Below are 21,254 nucleotides of genomic sequence, written 5' to 3' on the forward strand. Positions count from 1 at the left end.
GAGGCAGGAGAACTGCTTCAGCCTGGGAGCTCAAGGCTGCAGCGAGCTATGATCGCACCATCGCACTCCAGCCTGAATGACAGAGTGAAACACTGTCTCAAGAAAAAAAAAACCAAAAAACCTAAAGACTCCACCAAAATGTGTTAGAACTGATTAACAAATTCAGTAAAGGTACAGGATACAAAATCAACATACAAAAACCAACAGTGAACAATTCAAAAAGGAAAATCAAGAAAGCAATCCCATTTACGACAGTTGCAAACAATATAAAATATCTTGGAATCAATTTAACCAAAAAAGGGAAAGATCTAGACTGATGAAAGAGAATGAGGCTATAAAAAATGGAAAGATATTTCATGCTTATGAAATGGAAGAACACTATTAAAACAACAATATTACCCAAAGCAATATACAGATTCAATGCAATCCCTTATCAAAATACCAATGACATTCTTTACAGAAATAGAAAAAAGAAAATTCTAAGGCCAGGCGCGGTGGCTCAAGCCTGTAATCCCAGCACTTTGGGAGGCCGAGATGGGCGGATCACGAAGTTAGGAGATCGAGACCATCCTGGCTAACATAGTGAAACCCCGTCTCTACTAAAAAATACAAAAAACTAGCCGGGCGAGGTGGCAGGCGCCTGTAGTCCCAGCTACTCAGGAGGCTGAGGCAGGACAATGGCGTAAACCCAGGAGGCAGAGCTTGCAGTGAGCTGAGATCCAGCCACTGCACTCCAGCCCGGGCGACAGAGCGAGACTCCATCTCAAAAAAAAAAAAAAAAATTCTAAAACTTATATGGAACACAAAATACCCCAAACAGCCAAAACAAACCTCAGCAAAAAGAATGAAGCTGGAGACATCCCAGTACCTGACTATAGTAACAAAATCAGCATGGTACTGGCATAAAAACAAACACACAGACCAATGGAACAGAATAGAGAACCCAGAAATAAACATATGCATTTACAGCCAAGTAATCTTTGACAAAATTGACAGGAACATACACCAGGGAAAGAACACCCTATTCAATAAATGGTGCTGGAAAAACTGGATAACTTTATGCAAAAAAATAAAACTAGATTCCTATCTCTCACCATACCAAAAAATCAAATCAAAATGGATTAAAAACTTCAAGGTAAGACCTGAAACTATGAAACTACTAAAAGAAAACTTGTCCGGGTAAAGATAACTTGTCTGGGTAAAGACTTGTTTGTGTAAGATCTCAAAAGCACAGGCAACAAAAACAAAAACAGACAAATGAGACTATATTAATAACTAAAAGGATTCTGCACAACAAAGGAAATAATCAACAAAGAGACAATTCACAGAATGGAAGAAAATATTTGGAAACTACCCATCTAATAAGAGATTAATAACCAGAACACATGAGGAGCTCCAACAACTCACTAGCAAAACACAAATAATCCAAATTAAAAACAGGCAAAAGATCTAAATAGACATTTCTCAAAAGAAGGCATACAAAATGGCCAACAGATATATGAAAAAAGACTCATCACTAATCACCACAGAAATGCAAATCAAAACTACAATGAAATATCATCTCACCCAGTTAAAATGGTTTTTATCAAAAAGGCAGTAACATGCCACCGAGGATGTAGAAAAAGAGGCACCCTAGTACACTATTAGTGGAAATGAAAATTAGTATGCCATTATAGAGAACAGTATGAAAGTTCCTCAAAAAAACTAAAAATAGACTCGCCATATGATCCAGCAATTCCACTACGGGGTATATATCCAAAATAAAGGAAACTTTAATCAAAAATATATCTGCACTCCCATGTTTATTGCATCACTATTCACATACATGGAATCAACCTAAGTGCCCATCAACAGATGAATAAAGAAAATGTATTACATATACAAAGTCAAATATCATTCAGCCATGAAAAAGAATAAAATCCTGTCATTTACAACAATACAGATGGAACTGGAGGTCATTATGTTAAGTGAAATAAGCCAAGCATTGAAAGAGAACTATCACACGTTCTCCCTATATGTTGGAGCTAAAAAAGTGGATCTCATGAAAATATTGAGTAGACTGGTAGTTACCCAAGGCCAGGAAAAGTAGTGGAGTGGGGTGGGAGGGGATAAAAAGTTGATTAATGGGTACAAATATATGGTTGGATAGAAAAAATAAGACCTGGTGTTAGATAGATCAGAGGGGTGACTATAGTTATAATACTTTATTATGCATTTCAAATTAGCTAGAAGAGAATAATTTGAATGTTTCTAGTATAAAAAGATATATTTAGGTTGACAGATACAACCAAGTATACTAATTTGATCTTAACAAATGATATGAATGTAATCAATTATCACATGTACCCCAAAATTATGTACATCTCTTATGCAGCAATAAAATAAAATAAATTATTACTGGGCATACTAGAAAACAAGTCCAAAGACTAAAAACCAAGAAAAAATACAAAAAATGAGAATATACCCACCCATGAGCCAAGTAATAAAAGTTATCAGAAATAGATTTTAAAGTAACTCTAATTAATATGAACTGAAAATAAAATGATTGAAATTTTCTGCAGAAAACTAGATACTTTAAAAAAATCAAGTAGAGGCCGGGCGCGGTGGCTCAAGCCTGTAATCGCAGCACTCTGGGAGGCCAAGATGGGCGGATCACGAGGTCAGGAGATTGAGACCATCCTGGCTAACACGGTGAAATCCCGTCTCTACTAAAATAATACAAAAAACTAGCCGCGCAAGGTGGCGGGCGCCTATAGTCCCAGCTACTCCGGAGGCTGAGGCGGGAGAATGGCATAAACCCGGGAGGCGGAGCTTGCAGTGAGCTGAGATCCGGCCACTGCAATCCAGCCTGGCCGACAGAGCGAGACTCCGGTCTCAAAAAAAAAAAAAAAAAAAAAAATCAAGTAGAAATTACAAAACTGAAAAATGAAAAACCTGAAATTAAGAACTCAATGAATGGTTTAACAAGAAATTAGTGAATTAGACTAAAACATCCTAATGAAAACAGGAAAAAAAAAACAGAAAAGAGCAAAAGAGACATAAGAAATTTTTAAAAAGATCAAACATAGAAGCAAAAACTGAAATCTGAGGAAAAGAGAAACAAAAATGAGATTAGAGCACATAAAGGCTAAGAACTTTCCAAAACTAACAAAAAAGATCATACCATGAACCAACAGGCACTATGAATAAAATTGTTATTTTTTTAATAAAAAAGTAAAATAAAAAGACAAACGATAGACATATTAGGGTAAAAAAGTACTGACAACCAAAAGAAAAAAAGAAAGAAAACCTTAGAAGTAATCACAAGTAACCTCAAATTAATAAGAATAAAACTGACAAGTGACATTCTATAAGAAATAGAAACAATAAATGCAAGCCAATAAAATAATACCTTCAAAGTGAAAAAACTAAATAACTGCCATGCAGAAATATGTCAAAATATCTATTTAAAAACTAATAAAAGGGCCAGGAGCCGTGCCTCACGCCTGTAATCCCAGCACTTTGGAAGGCCGGGATATACTTTGTTTTTCATATCTTTAAAATTTCATAAGATTATAGTACTTTCATATAGTTTGTATTTATACTCTTTTATTCATATTTTTACTGTTTTTTGGTGTTCTTCATTTGCATGCAAACCTAGATTATTATACTGCATTAGTTATAGTATAATAGTATAATATAGTATATATAGTACATAATGTAGTATAATAGTAGAATGTAGGTTTGCATGCAAACCTAGATTATTATACTATATTATCATACTAGATTAGAATACCTTTTATACTAGAAAACAGCAATTTTCTTTCAGTACTTTAAAGGTGCTCCACTGTTTACTGACATTTATCATGTCTGTTTGTTGGAAAATCAGCTGAGTTTTTTTGTCACCCCTTTGAAGGTAATGAGGTCTTATTGTCTCTGTACACTCTTAAGATTTTCTTTGTTTCAGGTTTTCATCAGTTTTTCTGTGATATACTTATGTTTGGTTTTCTTTGTATTTATCCTGCTTAGGGGTTTGTAGAGCTTCTGGGAGAATTTGGCTGATAGCTTTTGTCAGTTTTAAAGCCATTCCCTTTCAAATTTTTTTTCTGCTCCAATTTTTTTTTTTTGAGATGGAGTCTCGTTCTGTCACCCAAGCTGGAGTGCAGTGGTGCGATCTCAGCTCACTGCAACCTCTGCCTCCTGTGAATATAAATTCAATGTTATATTGAAAGTCCTAGTCTGTGTAATAAGGTGAGAAAAAGAATAAAACAGGGAAATTACAAGCTGAACCTACAGCAGCTTGTTACACTAGAAAGTATAGAAACGCTCAAAGAATAACATGGACATACCAAATAAACTTGGCTGGGTACAGTGATTCACAACTGTAATCCCAACACTCTGGGAAGCGGAAGCAGGAGGACTGCTTCAGTCCAGGAGTTCAAGACCAGCCTGGGAAACATAGGGAGACCCCCATCTCTACAAAAAATTTTAAAAATTGGCCCAGCTACTCAGGAGACTGAGGCAGGAGGCTGGCTTGGGCCCAGGAAGTTGAGGCGGCAGTGAGCTGTAATTACGCCACTGCACTCTTGCCTGGGTCACAGAGACCCCGTCTCAAAAAAAAAAAAAAAAAAAAAAAAAAAAATCCAAGAGCCAGCTTAAAGTCACCCACTAGCTAATCTGGGACAATCTGAGTATCAAAATAAATAATGATAATGTCAGATTACATTAAATACAATTAAAAATCAGAGTTCAGATAACAGGAGAACGTAAGCTTTTTCCTCACAGATCTTTAACTAATGAGTAAATCATTAATGGATTCTAAAACTAGTAAGTGACAGTTTGATAAGGTACTGTATATTTACACAGCCTCAAAGTGCCTCTCCACAAATTACTTACAAATATCAAAAGAGAAAACAGAAACTTTAAAGTAGAAAAGCTTGACACTACATTACATTAACAAAGTGATCAAAGTTAACAAGCAGGACGAATTCAAATAATATACCTCCTATGTGATGTATTGAGAAGGACACATCATCACTCATGTGATACTCTGCCTAAAATGCAAAACCTGAACCTAATCATGATGAAACATCACCTAAATTGAGGAGGCATTCTTCAAAATAACTGTTCCGTAGTCTTCAAAAATGGCAGTCAAGAAAGAGAAAGGCTGAAGAATTGCTCCAGATTAAAGAACAAACAGACCTGACAACTAAATGGATCAAGAAGAAAATAACTATAAAATACATCATTCAGATAATGACAAATTTTGAATATCTACTGTGGATTATATAATAATACAGCATGAATGTTAAATTTCTACATTTTGATCACGAATTGTGGTCATATAAAAGAATGTCCTTAATTCTTAGTAAATACACATTGAAGTATTTAAGGATGAAGGAGTATGTTGGCTTCAAATACTCTCAAATGGTTCAGGGAGAAAAGTATATATTGACCTATGTGTGCAGGTAGATATGTGTATATGGATGGATGTATATTTACAGACACATGTGTGTTTCACACACCCAAAGAGAGAAAGGAAAGAACAGGGGCAAAATCAGCAATTGGTAAATCTGGCAAAAGGATATATGAGAATTCCTCATAGTCTTCTTACAACCTTTCTTAAATTTAAAATTATAATGAAATTAAAAGTTACCAAAAATGATATAGGGGAATATTTTCATGATTTTCAGGTAGAAAGAAATAATCAGGACACAAAAGGCACTAATCATAAAGGAAAAATTTAATAACCAAAGAACAGATCCTATTCAAAAGACGGTACTAAAAAATGAAAAAGCAAGCTACAGAGTAGGAGAAGTGCCAAAGGTGCCAACGGTCTTAGACTCAAGATAAAGAACTCCTTAAATCAATCCCAAAAAAAGAAAGACACTGAGTCAAGGCCAGGCATGGTAGCTCATGCCAGTAATCCCAGGACTTTGGGAGGCCAAGGCAGGAGAATTATTTGAGCTCAGGAGTTTGAGACCAGCCTGGGCAACATAGTGAGACCCAGTCTCTATTTAAAAAAGAAAAAAAGAAGAGAAAGAAGACAGACACTGAGTCAAAAAAGAACTCTACTGGGTCAATAAAAAAATGAACAGGAAACTTGAGTACGCACTTCACAAATGATACCTAAATGGCCAATAATCAAATGAAAAAGTACTAAGAATTGGTTATCAAAATTACTAAAAAAATTTTTTAATAAATAAATGATTATACTGTGTACTGGTGAGGATCTAGGGCAACTCCTCCCATACACTACTGACAGGAAACGAAACTGGCAGCACCACTTTGGAAATCTGGTATTACCTATAAATACATGACCTGGCCTCCAGTCTCATCTTGTACCATTCTTTTCCTCCTTTGCCATGCTCCAGTATCACTGACTTTCATTCAGTTCCCCATAAGCACCAAGCTCCATCCTAATTCAGGACATTTACACAGAATTATTTCTTCTATGTGGAATAACCTGCCCCTCTATAATGCACATTTATTGGCTTCCTCCCTAGCATTCATTCTCTACATCCTCCTTTCCTAACAGTTTTTGTTGAGGTCCCTTGTGGTTCTAGACAAGCACATTTTGTCCCTAACTCCAGGGCGCAGCACATGACCTTGCCTAAGTCAATCTGCTCACCTATCCACAACAACTGATCCAGAGGTGAGCATGTGACCTAAGGTGATCAAAACTGAGGATCTCAGATCTTTTACTGGAATGTTAAAGAAAAGACTCTCCTACTGGCCATATATTAGGGAATATACAGCTTTGAAAACTACTGCTAACCATCTAGGAATCATAAAGACAGCAAGTCTTAATGGCAACAGAACAGAAGCCAGAGTAAGTGGAGGAAAAGCAATCAAATTCTTGATGACACTGTTGAGCCACTGGATCAACTCTTATCTGAAGCCAACTCTACTTGCTACTGAAAGCATCCTGATTAAGAAGAGTATTCCTCTTAGCCCAGCCAAAGCCTAATGATCTTTTGAATTCCAACTTAAATGTAACTTCCTAAGGCTAAGTTTTCTTCAACCCCGAGACTTGGCCAGGATTCCTTTTATATACTCAAACCAATTTGTACTCCTTTGTAATACTTAACCACAATTATATTTTAAATCATACATTTAATGTGTTTATTCTGTCTTCCCATTAGACAGTAAGTTTCTGAAGGACTAGGTTTTGTTCACTACTCTATTCTCACTGTCTAGGATGGCGCCTGGCACATAAATATGTCACGAATGAATGAACTGGCAGAATGATTTTTAAAAAAACATCAATAAATGAACATTATTGGGAAAGGAGGTGTTCTACATAAATTGATAACTGAAGTTTTCCCTGCTAAGCACAAATTCTTTTTGGTTTTACTATTTTGTATGAAAATCTCTAAACACATTTCCTTGACCTCTGCAACAGAGGCTACCAAAGAAACCTACTCTTTTCTTGATAACTTCAGGTTATCACTATGAACACCAACTTCTATATGATACTATAATTTAATTATGCCTCAGGAGTTATAGAAATACCAAAGATAGTTGTCCTAAAATAAATGGGCACAGACAAAAGTGTTGTTAAAGATTTTTTAGTTCTTTACTTCCTGATGATTAAGTAGGACACAAAAGCTTAATTATTAATTATTTTCTCCTCTTCCCTAACAAGCTATTAGCTGTCAATTCTTATTTGCTAGGCTTATGGGAGATGTACTATTATAGTTCTGAATAAGGAACTCAAGAATTCTGCAAGTACAGTGAATATACTTACAGTGTGTGGACTATCTGTCGTGTATGATCATAGGCATTTTTCATTTACTTTCAGGTTTTTGGACATATTCCTTAGAGTCACAATTGGCAGATAAGAAAAGCTTTACTATATCTTACCTGCTAGAGTTTTAAAACAAAGATCAATAGGAAATAGTATGCAGCTATAAAAAGAAATTAAGATCTTTAACACTCTAGAATATATTGCTGAGTAAAACAAAAAACCTCCCAAGATACTGAAATATATTATCTTTAGGGTCAAAAAAGAAAAACACATGTATATACATATAAATATACACATTCTTCTTTTTGAAAATATAAAGGATAAATCAAACATTAATAAAAATGATTACCCATGCACCCATTAAAATGACTACTATCAAAAAAACAGAAAATAAAAAATGTTGGCGAGAACGTGGAAAAATTGGAACCCTTGTGCACTGTTGGTGGGAATTTTAAATGTTGCAGCCACTGCGGAAAACACTATGACAGTTCCTCCAAAAATTAAAAGTAGATTTACCATATTATCTAGAAGTTCCACTTCTGGTTATGTACCCAAAATAACTGAAAACAGTTCTTCACTATTTTATTTATTTATTTACTTTTTGGAGACAGAGTCTTGCTCTGACACCCAGGCTAGAGTGCAGTGGTATGATCATGGCTCACTGCAACCTCTGCCTCCTGCATTCAAGCGATTCTCATGCCTCAGCCTCTCACGTAGCTGGGATTAAAGGTGCATATCACCACGCCAGCTGATTTTTGTATTTTTAGTAGAGCCAGGGTTGGCAAAGTTGGTCTCAAACTCCTGACCTCAAGTGAGCCAACTGGCTCAGCCTTCCAAAGTGCTAGGATTACAGGCGTAAGTCATTGAGTCTGGCCTGAAAACAGTCTTGAAGAGATATCTATCTGTACACCCATGTTCATAGCATCATCATTCACAATAGCTAAAAAGGGGAAACAGTCCAAGTGTCTGATGAATGGATAAGCAAAATGTAATATATACTGACAATAGAATATTATTCAGTCTTAAAGAGGAAGGAAATTCTGATATATGCTACAATATGGATGAGTCTTGAAGACATTATGCTAAATGAAATAAGCCAAACACAAAAAGACAAATACTGGATGATTTCACTTATATGTGGTACATAAAGTAGTCAAAATCACAGACACAGCAAGTGGTACAGGAGCAGGGGGTAAGGGGAAATGGGAAATTATTGTTTAATGTATATAGAGTTTCAATATTGCAAGACAAGGAGTTCTGAAGATGAGTAATAGTGATAACTGCATAACAATATGAATATACTTAATATCACTGAACTGTATACTTAAAAATGTTTCAGATGGTAAATGTCATGTTATTTGTATTAGCACAATTTAAATTTTAGAAATTACAATTAAAAAAAATTTTAATGTTACCCACAAGGGAAGAAGAGAAAGAAGAGAAAAGAAAGTTGAATTTCTCTAAATGAACATTGTTTTATAGTTTGAATTTTGAACTATGTAAATGCTGCATTATTAGGACAGTGGAATCTCTTTTGTCAAATACTAAGATAGACCAGGCATAGTGGCTCATGCCTGTAATCCCAGCACTGTGGAAGAAGACCAACGCAGGAGGATCACTTGAGGTCAGGAGTTCAAGACCAGCCTGGGCAACAAAGCAAGACCCTATCACTACAAAAAAATAAAAAATAAAAAAATTGGCCAAGCGTGGTGGCATAGTTCCAAGCTACTTAGGAGGCTGAGGTGGGAGGACTGCTTGAGCCCAGGTGGTAAAAACTGCAGTGAGCTATGATTGTGCCACTGCACTCCAGACTACGTGACAAAGAGAGACTCTGTCTCAAGAAGAAAAAAAAAAGATATTAAGAAAACAAAAAATCTGTCAACCTAGACTTCTATTCCCTCTAAGACCATCTTTCAAAATTAGGGCAGATTAAAAAAAAGAAATCTTCTGGCAAACAAAAGCATAGTTTATGACCAAAAGACCCAAAAGCAGACCAACAGAAAATAACTCCAAATGACAGATATGAAAAATCAAAACCTTAGAACTGAGAAAGAGTATGAAGTGGGGAGGGATGAGATAAGAGCACACAACAAATATACTCTCCTGCTCTTTTTTTTTTTCTTTTTTCTTTTTTTGAGACGGAGTCTCACTCTGTCGCCCAGGCTGGAGTGCAGTGGTGAGATCTTGGCTCATTGCAAGTTCCGCCTCCCGGATTCACACCATTCTCCTGCCTCAGCCTCTCGAGTAGCTGGGCCTACAGGCGCCTGCCACCACGCCTGGCCAATTTTTTGTATTTTTAGCAGAGATGGGGTTTCACCGTGTTAGCCAGGATGGTCTTGATCTCCTGACCTCGTGATCTGCCCATCTAGGCCTCCCAAAGTGCTGGGATTACAGGCGTGAGCCACCACACCCAGCCCTCTCCTGCTCTTTCAACCAGAAGAAGGGGCTCTGCCCTGAGCCCCACACTTTAGAAGGTTGTACCTATCAAAAACACCAAAATCCAAAAGGGATCAGTAACTAATTGAGTGAACACAAATTAAGAGAGAGGGACTCCCAAACTAAACTGGGTCCCCCTAGGGCAGACACAATAAGAGGAGAAGGAAGAAGGCAAATCAGCATCTGTGCTGGAAAAACCAGAGCAAGAATCTGCTTTTGATTAAGGTTAGTCACCCCAACTATCCCAAAGGAAGTATCCAGGCACACTGGACTCCCTATATACTTACATTCCTTTCTCCTCCTCAATTTGAGTAGTTTAAGAAGATGTTTGGAATTGCCTGAAAAATGTTGAGTTAGAAAAGTAAAGTGTGGGGGACAGAAACCTGTTTTTCCCTGTCTCTCTGGGGAATTTCACATCAGTCCCCATACTAGATTCAAGACCTCCCCTAGCCCAACTTCTACCCTACCTGACCCAGGGAGAGTAGATTCCTTTAATACCCGGCTGGACCCTGCATAGGAGGCCAGGTCAGGCTGTTAGTATGCATTGATTGGTAACTATTTAATCTTAAGACATTTTAAAAGCTGGCTTCCACTTGTATTCCTAACCTAGGTACCATAAGTGTTAGAGGCAAGCCTGAGGAGCAGCAAGGTTCCTGGGTTCTAAGGTTGAATAGTACATTCATAGTTGCTCACTTTATCACTGTGCTTTATGACAATGTGTTCCATAGGGTATCTTGAATGAAACAACTATTACATTAAAAAAGATAAAAGAAAGGAAGAAAAGAGAAAGGCAAAAAAACTAAGGCTAGTCTTTAAGATATCACTTACCATCATTCTTTAAATTCTCTTCTATGCCAAGATCATTTATCACATAAACCCATGGAGTATGACTCCTACAATACAATAAAAATATATATATATGCTTAGTTATAACATTACCAGAAAACCATAATTATTCATAAAAAGATACAAATCTCATCCCCACACTTACATTAAACAACAACAACAAAAAAAAACTGCTCCTTTATATTACCTGTTGGGGTATAATATAGCAGGCTTTAAATACTCCATGCTGAACAAGACCTCAATGCTCTCCAAAAAATAAAAATAAAATGGAAAAGGAACAGTATTAATTACATGGACATCCTAACCCAGAGGGGTTCCAAACTTTTTTACTACAACCCATAAACACATACACGTTTTATATCTTACCCAGTTCATACACGTTTAACTGAATTAAAAGTTTCGTAAAGTAACAGATGCATTCTAATATTTCCTTCTGTATTCTATTTCGGTTTTTAAATGCTGCTTTCACTGAACTGACTCACTAATGAGTCTCAACTCAGCATAGAAAACCCTGTGTAACTTTCCTTAAGAACGTTCATAAACTAAGATTTTATCAGAATACCTTAATTAACAATTACATAAGGCTCTAAGTATAACAGCCTGTACATTTCAGGTAACCTATTTAATATGGCCAAACTTTTACTCAAAGAAATCCAAGTCAGGGAAACCAGACAGAACAGAAAGGGACCGGGAAATTGCTTAACAAGAAAAAAACAAAAAAAAAGACCTAACCCTGTATGAAGAGTCAGTGAACAAAAAAAAGAAAGCGGCAACCGGAACCAAACCTCCTTCTGGAAGAAAACCTAGATCATTTATCCTTTGTCAATAAAATATGCTCCTTTAAAATGCAGTACCAGTAAACATATGTCCAGAAAAAAATGTATATACAAATGTTCACAGCAGCATTATTCATAACAGCTAAAAAGTAGAAACAACCCAAATACCCGTCAACTGATGAATGGATAAATAAAATGCATATTCATACAATGAATAAAAGGACATAAAAATGGATAAAAGACTAAAAAAAAAGGAAGAAAGTGCTAATACATGCTATAATACATGCTAAGTGAAAGAAGCCAGTTATAAAAGAACACAAATTGTATGATTCCACATATGTGAAATGTCCAGAACAGTCAAATCCATAGTGTCAGAAAAGAGAGATTGCTGAAAGCTGAGGGGTTAGGAGAAAATGAGAGTAACTGCTAATAAGCACAGGGTTTCCTTAGCAGGTGATGAAAATGTTCTAAAAGTAATTATGGTGATGGCTGCAAACCTCTGTGAATATACTAAAAAAAATTTTTAAATGGGGAAATTATATAGTATATGAATCATTTATCAGTAAAGCTATTCTATTTTTTAAATGTACCACCTCTGCTCGCAAACCTCCAACATCTCTTCATGTCACTCAGAGTAAAAGCCAAAGTCCTCACAGTAGCCTATTATGTCCAAAATTTTCCAATTCCATATACCCATTCTCCCCAGCATTCATTGTACTCCAATCACACTGGCCTCTTTATGTTTCCCAGCATGCCAGACATATTCTAGCATTATGGGTTTACACTTGTTGGACCTCCTATGTGGAACACTCCCAATTCACTTTGCACAAATGTCATTCTCAATGAGGCCTTCCCATATAACATTCGTTAACTCATTCACTCATTTTGAGACAGGGCCTGGCTCTACTGCCCAGACTGGAGTGCAATGGTGCAATCTTGGCTCACTGCAACCTCTGCCTCCCTAACTAAAGCCATCTTCCCACCTCAGCCTCCTGAGTAGCTGGGACTACAGGTGCACACCACCATGCCTGGGTAATTTGTTTATTTTTTGGCACAGACGGGGTTTCACCACGTTGCCTAGACTGGTCTTGAACTATTGGGCTTAAGCAATCCACCCACCTCAGTCTCCCAAAGTGCTGGGATTCACACCTGGCCTGATTTAAAATCATAACACTACCAAACAAAGAAAAGCTGTGGGAGTTCATCCCACCTTACAAAAAGGCTAAAAGAAGTTATTCAAGTTGAAACAAAAGAAGACTAATCATTCATCTGTTGATAGACACAAGCTGATTTCTTATCTTTACTACTGTGAATACGCTGCAATAAACATATAAGTGCAAGTATCATTTTGGCATATTGATTTCCATTGGGTAGATACCCAGTAGTGGGATTGTTGGATCAAATGGTAATTCTATTTTTTAGTTTTTCAAGACATCCCCATAGTGTTTTCCATAGAGGGTGTAATAATTCACATTCCCACAAAATTGTACATGAACCCTATAAATTTATACAAATTTTTTAAAAGGATGCTAACAATGTGAAAATGTATAAAAATAAAACTCACAGCTGGGCACGGTCGCTCACTCCTGTAATCCCAGCACATTGAGAGGCCGAGGTGGGCAGATCACCTGAGGTCAAGAGTTCAAGACCAGCCTGGGCAACAGGGAAACATCCTGTCTCTACTCAAAATACAAAAATTAGCTGGGTGTGGTAGTGTGCTCCTGTAATCCCAGCTACTTGGGAGGCTGAGGCAGGAGAATTGCTTGAAACCGAGAGGCAGAGGTTGCAGTGAGCCAAGATCTCACCACTGCACTCCGGCCTGGACAACAGAGTGAGACTCTCTCTGAAAAATAAATAAATAAAAATAAAAAAATCAGATGCTGGCAAGATTCTGGAGAAAAAGGAACACTTATACACTGTTGGTGGCAGTGTAAATTAAGTTCAGCCATTTTGTGGAAGATACTGTGGTGATTCCTCAAAGACCTAAAGACAGAAATATCATTCAATCCCATTACTGGGTATATACCCAAGGGAACATAAATCATTCTATTATAAAGACACATACACCTATATGTTCATTACAGCACGATTCACAATAGCAAAGACATGGAATCAACCTAAATGCCCTCAATGACTGGATAAAGAAAATGTGGTACATATACAACAGGGAATATCATGGAGTTATAAAAAAAGAATGAGATCATGTCATTTGCAGGTACATGAATGTAGCTAGAGGCCATTATCCATAGCAAACTAACACAGGAACAGAAAACCAAACACCGCATGTTCTCACTTACATGTGAGAGCTAAATGATGAGAACACATGGACACATAGAGGGGAACAGCATGTACTGGGGCCTTTCGGAGAGTGGAGGGTGGGAGGAGGGAGGGGATCAGGAAAAATAATTGATGGGTACTATATTGAATACTTGGGTAGTGAAATAATCTGTACAACAAAGTCCCATGACACAAGTTTACCAACATAACAAACCTGCACTTGTACCCCTGAACTTAAAATAAAAGTTTTTTAAAAAGTCAGAGTGTGTTCCAAGATGACCGAATAGGAACAGCTCCAGTCTGCAGCTTCCAGTGTGATCAACACAGAAAACGGGTGATTTCTGCATTCCCAACTGAGGTACCTGGTTCATCTCATTGGGACTGGTTGGACAGTAGGTATAGCCCACAGAGGGCGAGCCGAAGTAGGCCGGGGTGTTGCCTCACCTGGGAAGTGCAAGGGGTCGGGGATTTCCCCTTCCCAGCCAAGGAAAGCCGTGACAGACTGTACCTGGAAAATCGGTACACTCTCGCCCAAATACTGCACTTTTCCCATGGTCTTAGCAACTCACAGACTAGGAGATTTTCTCCCATGCCTGGCTCAGCGGGTCCCATGCCCACAGAGCCTTGCTCACTGCTGGTGCAGCAGTCTGAGATCAACCTGCAAGGCTGCAGCCTAGTGGAGGAGGGCCATCCACCATTGCTGAGGCTTGAGTAGGTAAACAAAGCAGCCAGGAAGCTTGAACTAGGCAGAGCCCACCACAGCTCAGCAAGGCCTACTGCCTCTACACACTCCACCTCTGTGGGCAGGGCATAGCTGAACAAAAAGCAGCAGACAACTTCTGCAGACTTAAATGTCCCTGTCTGATGGCTCTGAAGAAAGCAGTGGTTCTCCCAGCATGGTGTTTGAGCTCTGAGAACAGACAGGCTGCCTCCTGAAGTGGGTCCTTGACCGCCGTGTAGCCTAACGGTGAGATCCCTCCCAGGAGGGGCCAACAAGACACCTCATACAGGCAAGGGCCCCTCTGGGACGAAGCTTTCAGAGGAAGGATCAGGCAGCAATATTTACTGTTCCACAATATTTGCTGTTCTGTAGCCTCCACTGGTGATACTCAGGCACACAGGGTCTGGAGTGGACCTCCAGCAAACTCCAACAGATCTGCAGCTGAGGGACCTGACTGTTAGAAGGAAAACTAACAATCAGAAAGGAAGAGCATCAACATCAACAAAAACGACATCCACACCAAAACCTCATCTGTAGGTTACCAACATCAAAGACCAAAGGCAGATAAAACCACAAAGATGGGGAGAAACCAGAGCAGAAAAGCTGAAAATTCTTAAAAACCAGAGTGCCTCTTCTCCTCCAAAGGATCACAGCTCCTCATCAGCAACAGAACAAAGCTGGATGGAGAATGACAAGTTGACAGAAGCAGGCTTTAGAAGGTCGGTAATAACAAACTTCTCCAAACTAAAGAAGCATGTTCTAACCCATTGCAAGGAAGCTAAAAACCTTGAAAAAAGGTCAGACGAATGGCTAACTAGAATGAACAGTGGAGAGAAGACCTTAAATGACCTGATGGAGCTGAAAACCATGGCACGAGAACTTCGTGACGCATGCACAAGCTTCAATAGCCAATTCAATCAAGTGAAAGAAAAGATATCAGTGACCGAAGATCAAATTAACGAAATGAAGTGAGAAGATTAGACAAAAAAAGAGTAAAAAGAAATGAACAAAGCCTCCAAGAAATATGGACTATGTGAAAAGACCAAATCTATGTTTGATTGGTGCACCTGAAACTGATGGGGAGAATGGAATCAAGTTGGAAAACACTCTGCAGGGTATTATCCAGGAGAACTTCCCCAACCTAGCAAGGCAGGCCAACATTCAAATTCATGAAAGACAGAGAATACCACAAAGATACTCCTCCCCAACCTAGCAAGGCAGGCCAACATTCAAATTCAGGAAATACAGAGAACACCACAAAGATACTCCTCGAGAAGAGAAACCCCAAGACACATAATTGTCAGATTCACAAAGGTTGAAATGAAGGAAAAAGTGTTAAGGGCAGCCAGAGAGAAAGGTCAGGTTACCCACAAAGGGAAGCCCATCAGACTAACAGCAGATCTCTTGGCAGAACCCTACAAGGCAAAAGAGAGTAGGTGCCAATATTCAACATTCCTAAAGAATTTTCAACCCATAATTTCATATCCAGTGAAACTAAGCTTCTTAAGTAAAGGAGAAATAAAATCCTTTATAGACAAGCAAATGCTAAGAGATTTTGTTGCCACCAGGCCTGCCTTACAAGAGCTCCTGAAGGAAGCACTAAACATGGTAAAGAACAACTGGTGCCAGACACTGCAAAAACATGTCAAATGGTAAAGACTATCGATGCTATGAAGGAACTGCATCAATTAACGGGCAAAATAATCAGCTAACATCATAATGACAGGATCAAATTCACATATAACAATATTAACCTTAAATGTAAATGGGCTAAATGCCTCAATTAAAAGACACAGACTGGCAAACTGGACAGAGTCAAGACCCATCAGTGTGCTGTATTTAGGAGATACATCTCGTGCGCAGAGATACACACAGGCTAAAACTAAAGTATGGCGGAAGGTCTACCAAGCAAATGGAAAGCAAAAAAAAAAAGCAGGGGATGCAATCCTAGTCTCTGATAAAACAGACTTTAAACCAACAAAGATCAAAAGACACAAAGGCCATTACATAATGGTAAAGGGATCAATTCAACAAGAAGAGCAGCTATCCTAAATATACATGCATCCAATACAGGAGCACCAAGATTCATAAAGCAAATCCTTAGAGACCTACAAAGAGACTTAGACTCTCACACAATAATAATGGGAGACCTTAACACCCTACTGTCAATATTAGACAGATTAACGAAACAGAAGGTTAACAAGGATATCCAGGACTTGAACTTAGCTCTGCACCAAGTGGACCTAATAGACATCTACAGAACTCTCCACCCCAAATCAACAGAATATTCTTCTCAGCACCACATCGCACTTATTCTAAAATTGACCACATAATTGGAAGTAAAGCACTCCTCAGCAAATATAAAAGAAAAGAAATCACAACAAACTGTCTCTCAGACCACAGTGCAATCAAATTAGAACTCAGGACTAAGAAAATCACTCAAAACTACACAAATACAGGGAAACTGAACAATCTGCTCCTGAATGACTACTGGATAAATAATGAAACGAAGGCAGAAATAATGATGTTCTTTGAAACCAATCAGAACAAAGACACAACATACCAGAATCTCTAGGACACATTTAAAGCAGTGGGTAGAGGGAAATTTATAGCACTAAATGCCCAGAAGAGAAAGCAGGAAAGATCTAAAATTGACACCCTAACATCACAATTAAAAGAACTAGAGAAGAGCAAATAAATTCAAAAGCTAGCAGAAGGCAAGAAATAACTAAGATCAGAGCAGAGCTGAAGGAGATAGAGAGACAAAAAACCCTTCAAAAAAATCAATGAATCCAGGAGCTGGTTTTTTGAAAAGATCAACAAAATTGATAGACCGCTAGCAAGACTAATAAAGAAGAAAAGAGAGAAGAATCAAATAGACACAATAAAAAATGATAAAGGGGTATCACCACAGAGCCCACAGAAACACAAACTACCGTCAGAGTGGTATAAATAAACACCTCTACGCAAATAAACTAGAAAATCCAGAACAAATGGATAAATTCCTGGACACATACACCCTCCCAAGACTAAACCAGGAAGAAGTTGAATCTCTGAATAGACCAATAACAGGCTCTGAAATTGAGGCAATAATTAAGAGCCTACCAACCAAAAAAAGTCCAGGACCAGATGGATTCACAGCTAAATTCTACCAGAGGTACAAGGAGGAGCTGGTACCATTCCTTCTGAAACTATTCCAATCAATAGAAAAAGAGGGAATCCTCCCTAACTCATTTTATGAGGCCAACATCATCCTGATACCAAAGCCTGGCAGAGACACGACAAAAAAAGGGAATTTTAGACCAATATCCCTGATGAACATCGATGCAAAAATCCTCAGTAGAATACTGGCAAATTGAATCCACAGCACATCAAAAAGTTTATCCACCCACAATCAAGTCAGCTTCATCCCTGGGATGCAAGGCTGGTTCAACATATACAAATCAATAAACATAATCCATCACGTAAACAGAATCAATGACAAAAACCACATGATTATCTCAATAGATGCAGAAAAGGCCTCAGACAAAATTCAACAGCCCTTCATGCTAAAAACTCCCAATAAACTAGGTTTTGATGGAACATATCTCAAAATAATAAGTTATTTATGACAAACCCACAGTCAAGATCATACTGAATGGGCAAAAACTGGAAGCATTCCCTTTGAAAACTGGCACAAGACAAGGATGCCCTCTCTCACCACTCCTATTCAACATAGTGTTGGAAGTTCTGGCCAAGGCAATTAGGCAAGAGAAAGAAATAAAGAGTATTCAATTAGGAAAAGAGGAAGCCAAATTGTCCCTGTTTGCAGATGACATGATTGTATATTTAGAAAACTCCATCGTCTCAGCCCAAAATCTCCTTAAGCTGATAAGCAACTTCAGCAAAGTCTCAGGACACAAAATCAATGTGCGAAAATCACAAGCATTCCTATACTCCAATAACAGACAAACAGAGTCAAATCATGAGTGAACTCCCATTCACAATTGCTTCAAAGAGAATAAAATATCTAGGAATCCAACTTACAAGGGATGCGAAGAACCTCTTCAAGGAGAACTACAAACCACTACTCAACAAAATAAAAGAGGACACAAACAAACGGAATAATATTCCATGCTCACGGATAGGAAGAATCAATATCATGAAAATGGCCATACTGCCCAAAGTAATTTATAGACTCAATGTCATCCCCATCAAGTTACCAATGACTTTCTTCACAAAATTGGAAAAAACTACTTTAAAGTTCATATGGAACCAAAAAAGGGCGCGCATTGCCAAGACAATCCTAAGCAAAAATGATAAAGGTGGAGACTTCACATTACCTGACTTCAAACTATGCGACAAGGCTACAGTAACCAAAACAGCATGGTAATGGTACCAAAACAGACATATAGACCAATGGAATAGAACAGAGGCCTCAGAAATAACACCACACATCTACAACCATCTGAACTTCGACAAACCTGACAAAAACAAGAAATGGGGAAAGGATTCCCTATTTAATAAATGGTGCGGGGAAAGCTGGCTAGCCATATGTAGAAAGCTGAAACTGGATCCCTTCCTTATACAAAATTATACAAAAATTAATTCAAGATGGATTAAAGACTTAAATGTAAGACCTAAAACCATAAAAACTCTAGAAGAAAACCTAGGCAATACCATTCAGGACATACACATGGGCAAAGACTTCATGACTGAAACACCAAAAGCAATAGCAACAAAAGCCAAAATTGTCAAATGGGATCTAACTGAACTAAATAGCTCCTGCACGGCAAAAGAAACTACCAACAGAGTGAACAGGCAACCTACAGAATGGGAGAAAATTTTTGCAATCTATCCATCTGACTACGGGCTAATATCCAGAATCTACAAAGAACTTAAACAAATTTACAAGAAAAAACAACTCCATCAAAAAGTGGGCAAGGGATATGAACAGACACTTCTCAAAAGAAGACATTTACGCAGCCAACAGACACATGAAGAAATGCTCATCATCACTGGCCATCAGAGAAATGCAAACCAAAACCACAATGAGATACCATCTCATGCTAGTTAGAATGGCCATCATTAAAAAGTCAGAAAACAACGATGTTGGAGAGGATGTGGAGAAATAGGAATGCTTTTACACTGTTGGTGGGGGTGTCAATTAGTTCAACCATTGTGGAAGACAGTGTGGCGATTCCTCGACGATCTATAACTAGAAATACCATTTGACCCAGCAATTCCATTACTGGGTATATCCCCCAAAGGACTATAAATCATGCTGCTATAAAGACACATGCACACGTATGTTTACTGTAGCACTGTTCACAATAGCAAAGACTTGGAACCAACCCAAATGTCCATCAGTGATAGACTGGATTAAGAAAATGTGGCACATATGCATCATGAAATACTATGCAGCCATAAAAAACGATGCGTTCATTTCCTTTGCAGGGACATGGATGAAGCTGGAGACCATTATTCTCAGCAAACTATGACAAGGACAGAAAACCAAACACTGCATGTTCTCACTCATACGTGGGGAACTGAAAAATGAGAACACTTGGACACAGGGTGGGGCCTGTCGTGAGGTGGAGGCTGGGGAAGGGATAGCATTAGGAGAAATACCTAATGTAAATGACAAGTTGATGGGTGCAGCAAACCAACATGGCACATGTATAGCTATGTAACAAACCTGCACTTTGTGCACATGTACCCTAGAACTGAAAGTATAATAATAATAAAAAAAAGAAAGTCATTACATAATGATAAAGGGGCAATTCATCAAAAGGATATAACCACTGTAGATATGTATGCACCCAACACTGGAGCACCAAAATTTTAACACCACTGAAGGGAAAACTAGACAGCAATACATTAATAGTAGGGGACTTCAATATCTCACTTTCAACAAGGGATAGATCATCCAGACAAAAATAATCAACAAGGAAACAGTGAACTTGAACAATTCTATAGGCCAAATGGACCTAACAGACATATGTAGAACATTCCATCCAACAGCAGCAGAATATACAACACATTTTCAAGCACACACAATATTCTCTAGGATAGATCATATGTTAGGCCACAAAATTCAAGAAGTTCAAGAATTCAACAACTTCAAGAAGATTTAAATAAGTACCTTTTCTGACCACAATGGTATAAAGCTAGAAATAACAGGAAGAAAACTGAAAAATTCACAAATATGTGAAAATTAAACAACACACAACTAAACAATCAATGGGTCAAAGAAAAAAATCAAAAGGGAAATCAAAAAGTATCTGAAACAAGTGAAAATGGTAACACAACATAGCAAAACTTATGGGATACAATAAAAGCAGTTCTAAGAGGCAAGTTTATAGCGATAAAAGCCTACATACAGACAGACAGGGCTGGGCACAGTGGCTCAGGTCTGTAATTCCAGCCCTTTGGGAGGCCAAGGCGGGCAGATCACCTGTGGTCAGGAGTTCAAGACCAGCCTGGCCAA

At 38.1% G+C, this 21,254-nt stretch overlaps 1 protein-coding gene across 1 annotated transcript in view; it reads right to left on the reverse strand.

Annotated features, from left to right (window-relative positions):
- The window catches only part of SCAPER (S-phase cyclin A-associated protein in the ER), a 565,180-nt gene that overhangs the window by 534,076 nt on the left and 9,850 nt on the right, over positions 1-21,254 (reverse strand). Inside the window, exon 2 of the mRNA XM_011932825.1 lies at positions 10,994-11,058. Within this exon, the coding sequence (XP_011788215.1) occupies positions 10,994-10,999 (6 nt within the window). The 5' untranslated portion in view covers positions 11,000-11,058. The remainder of the gene's footprint in view (positions 1-10,993; positions 11,059-21,254) is intronic.

This window comes from Colobus angolensis, unplaced genomic scaffold (assembly GCF_000951035.1).
Source record: "Colobus angolensis palliatus isolate OR3802 unplaced genomic scaffold, Cang.pa_1.0 Scaffold99, whole genome shotgun sequence".
Lineage (NCBI taxonomy): Eukaryota > Metazoa > Chordata > Mammalia > Primates > Cercopithecidae > Colobus > Colobus angolensis.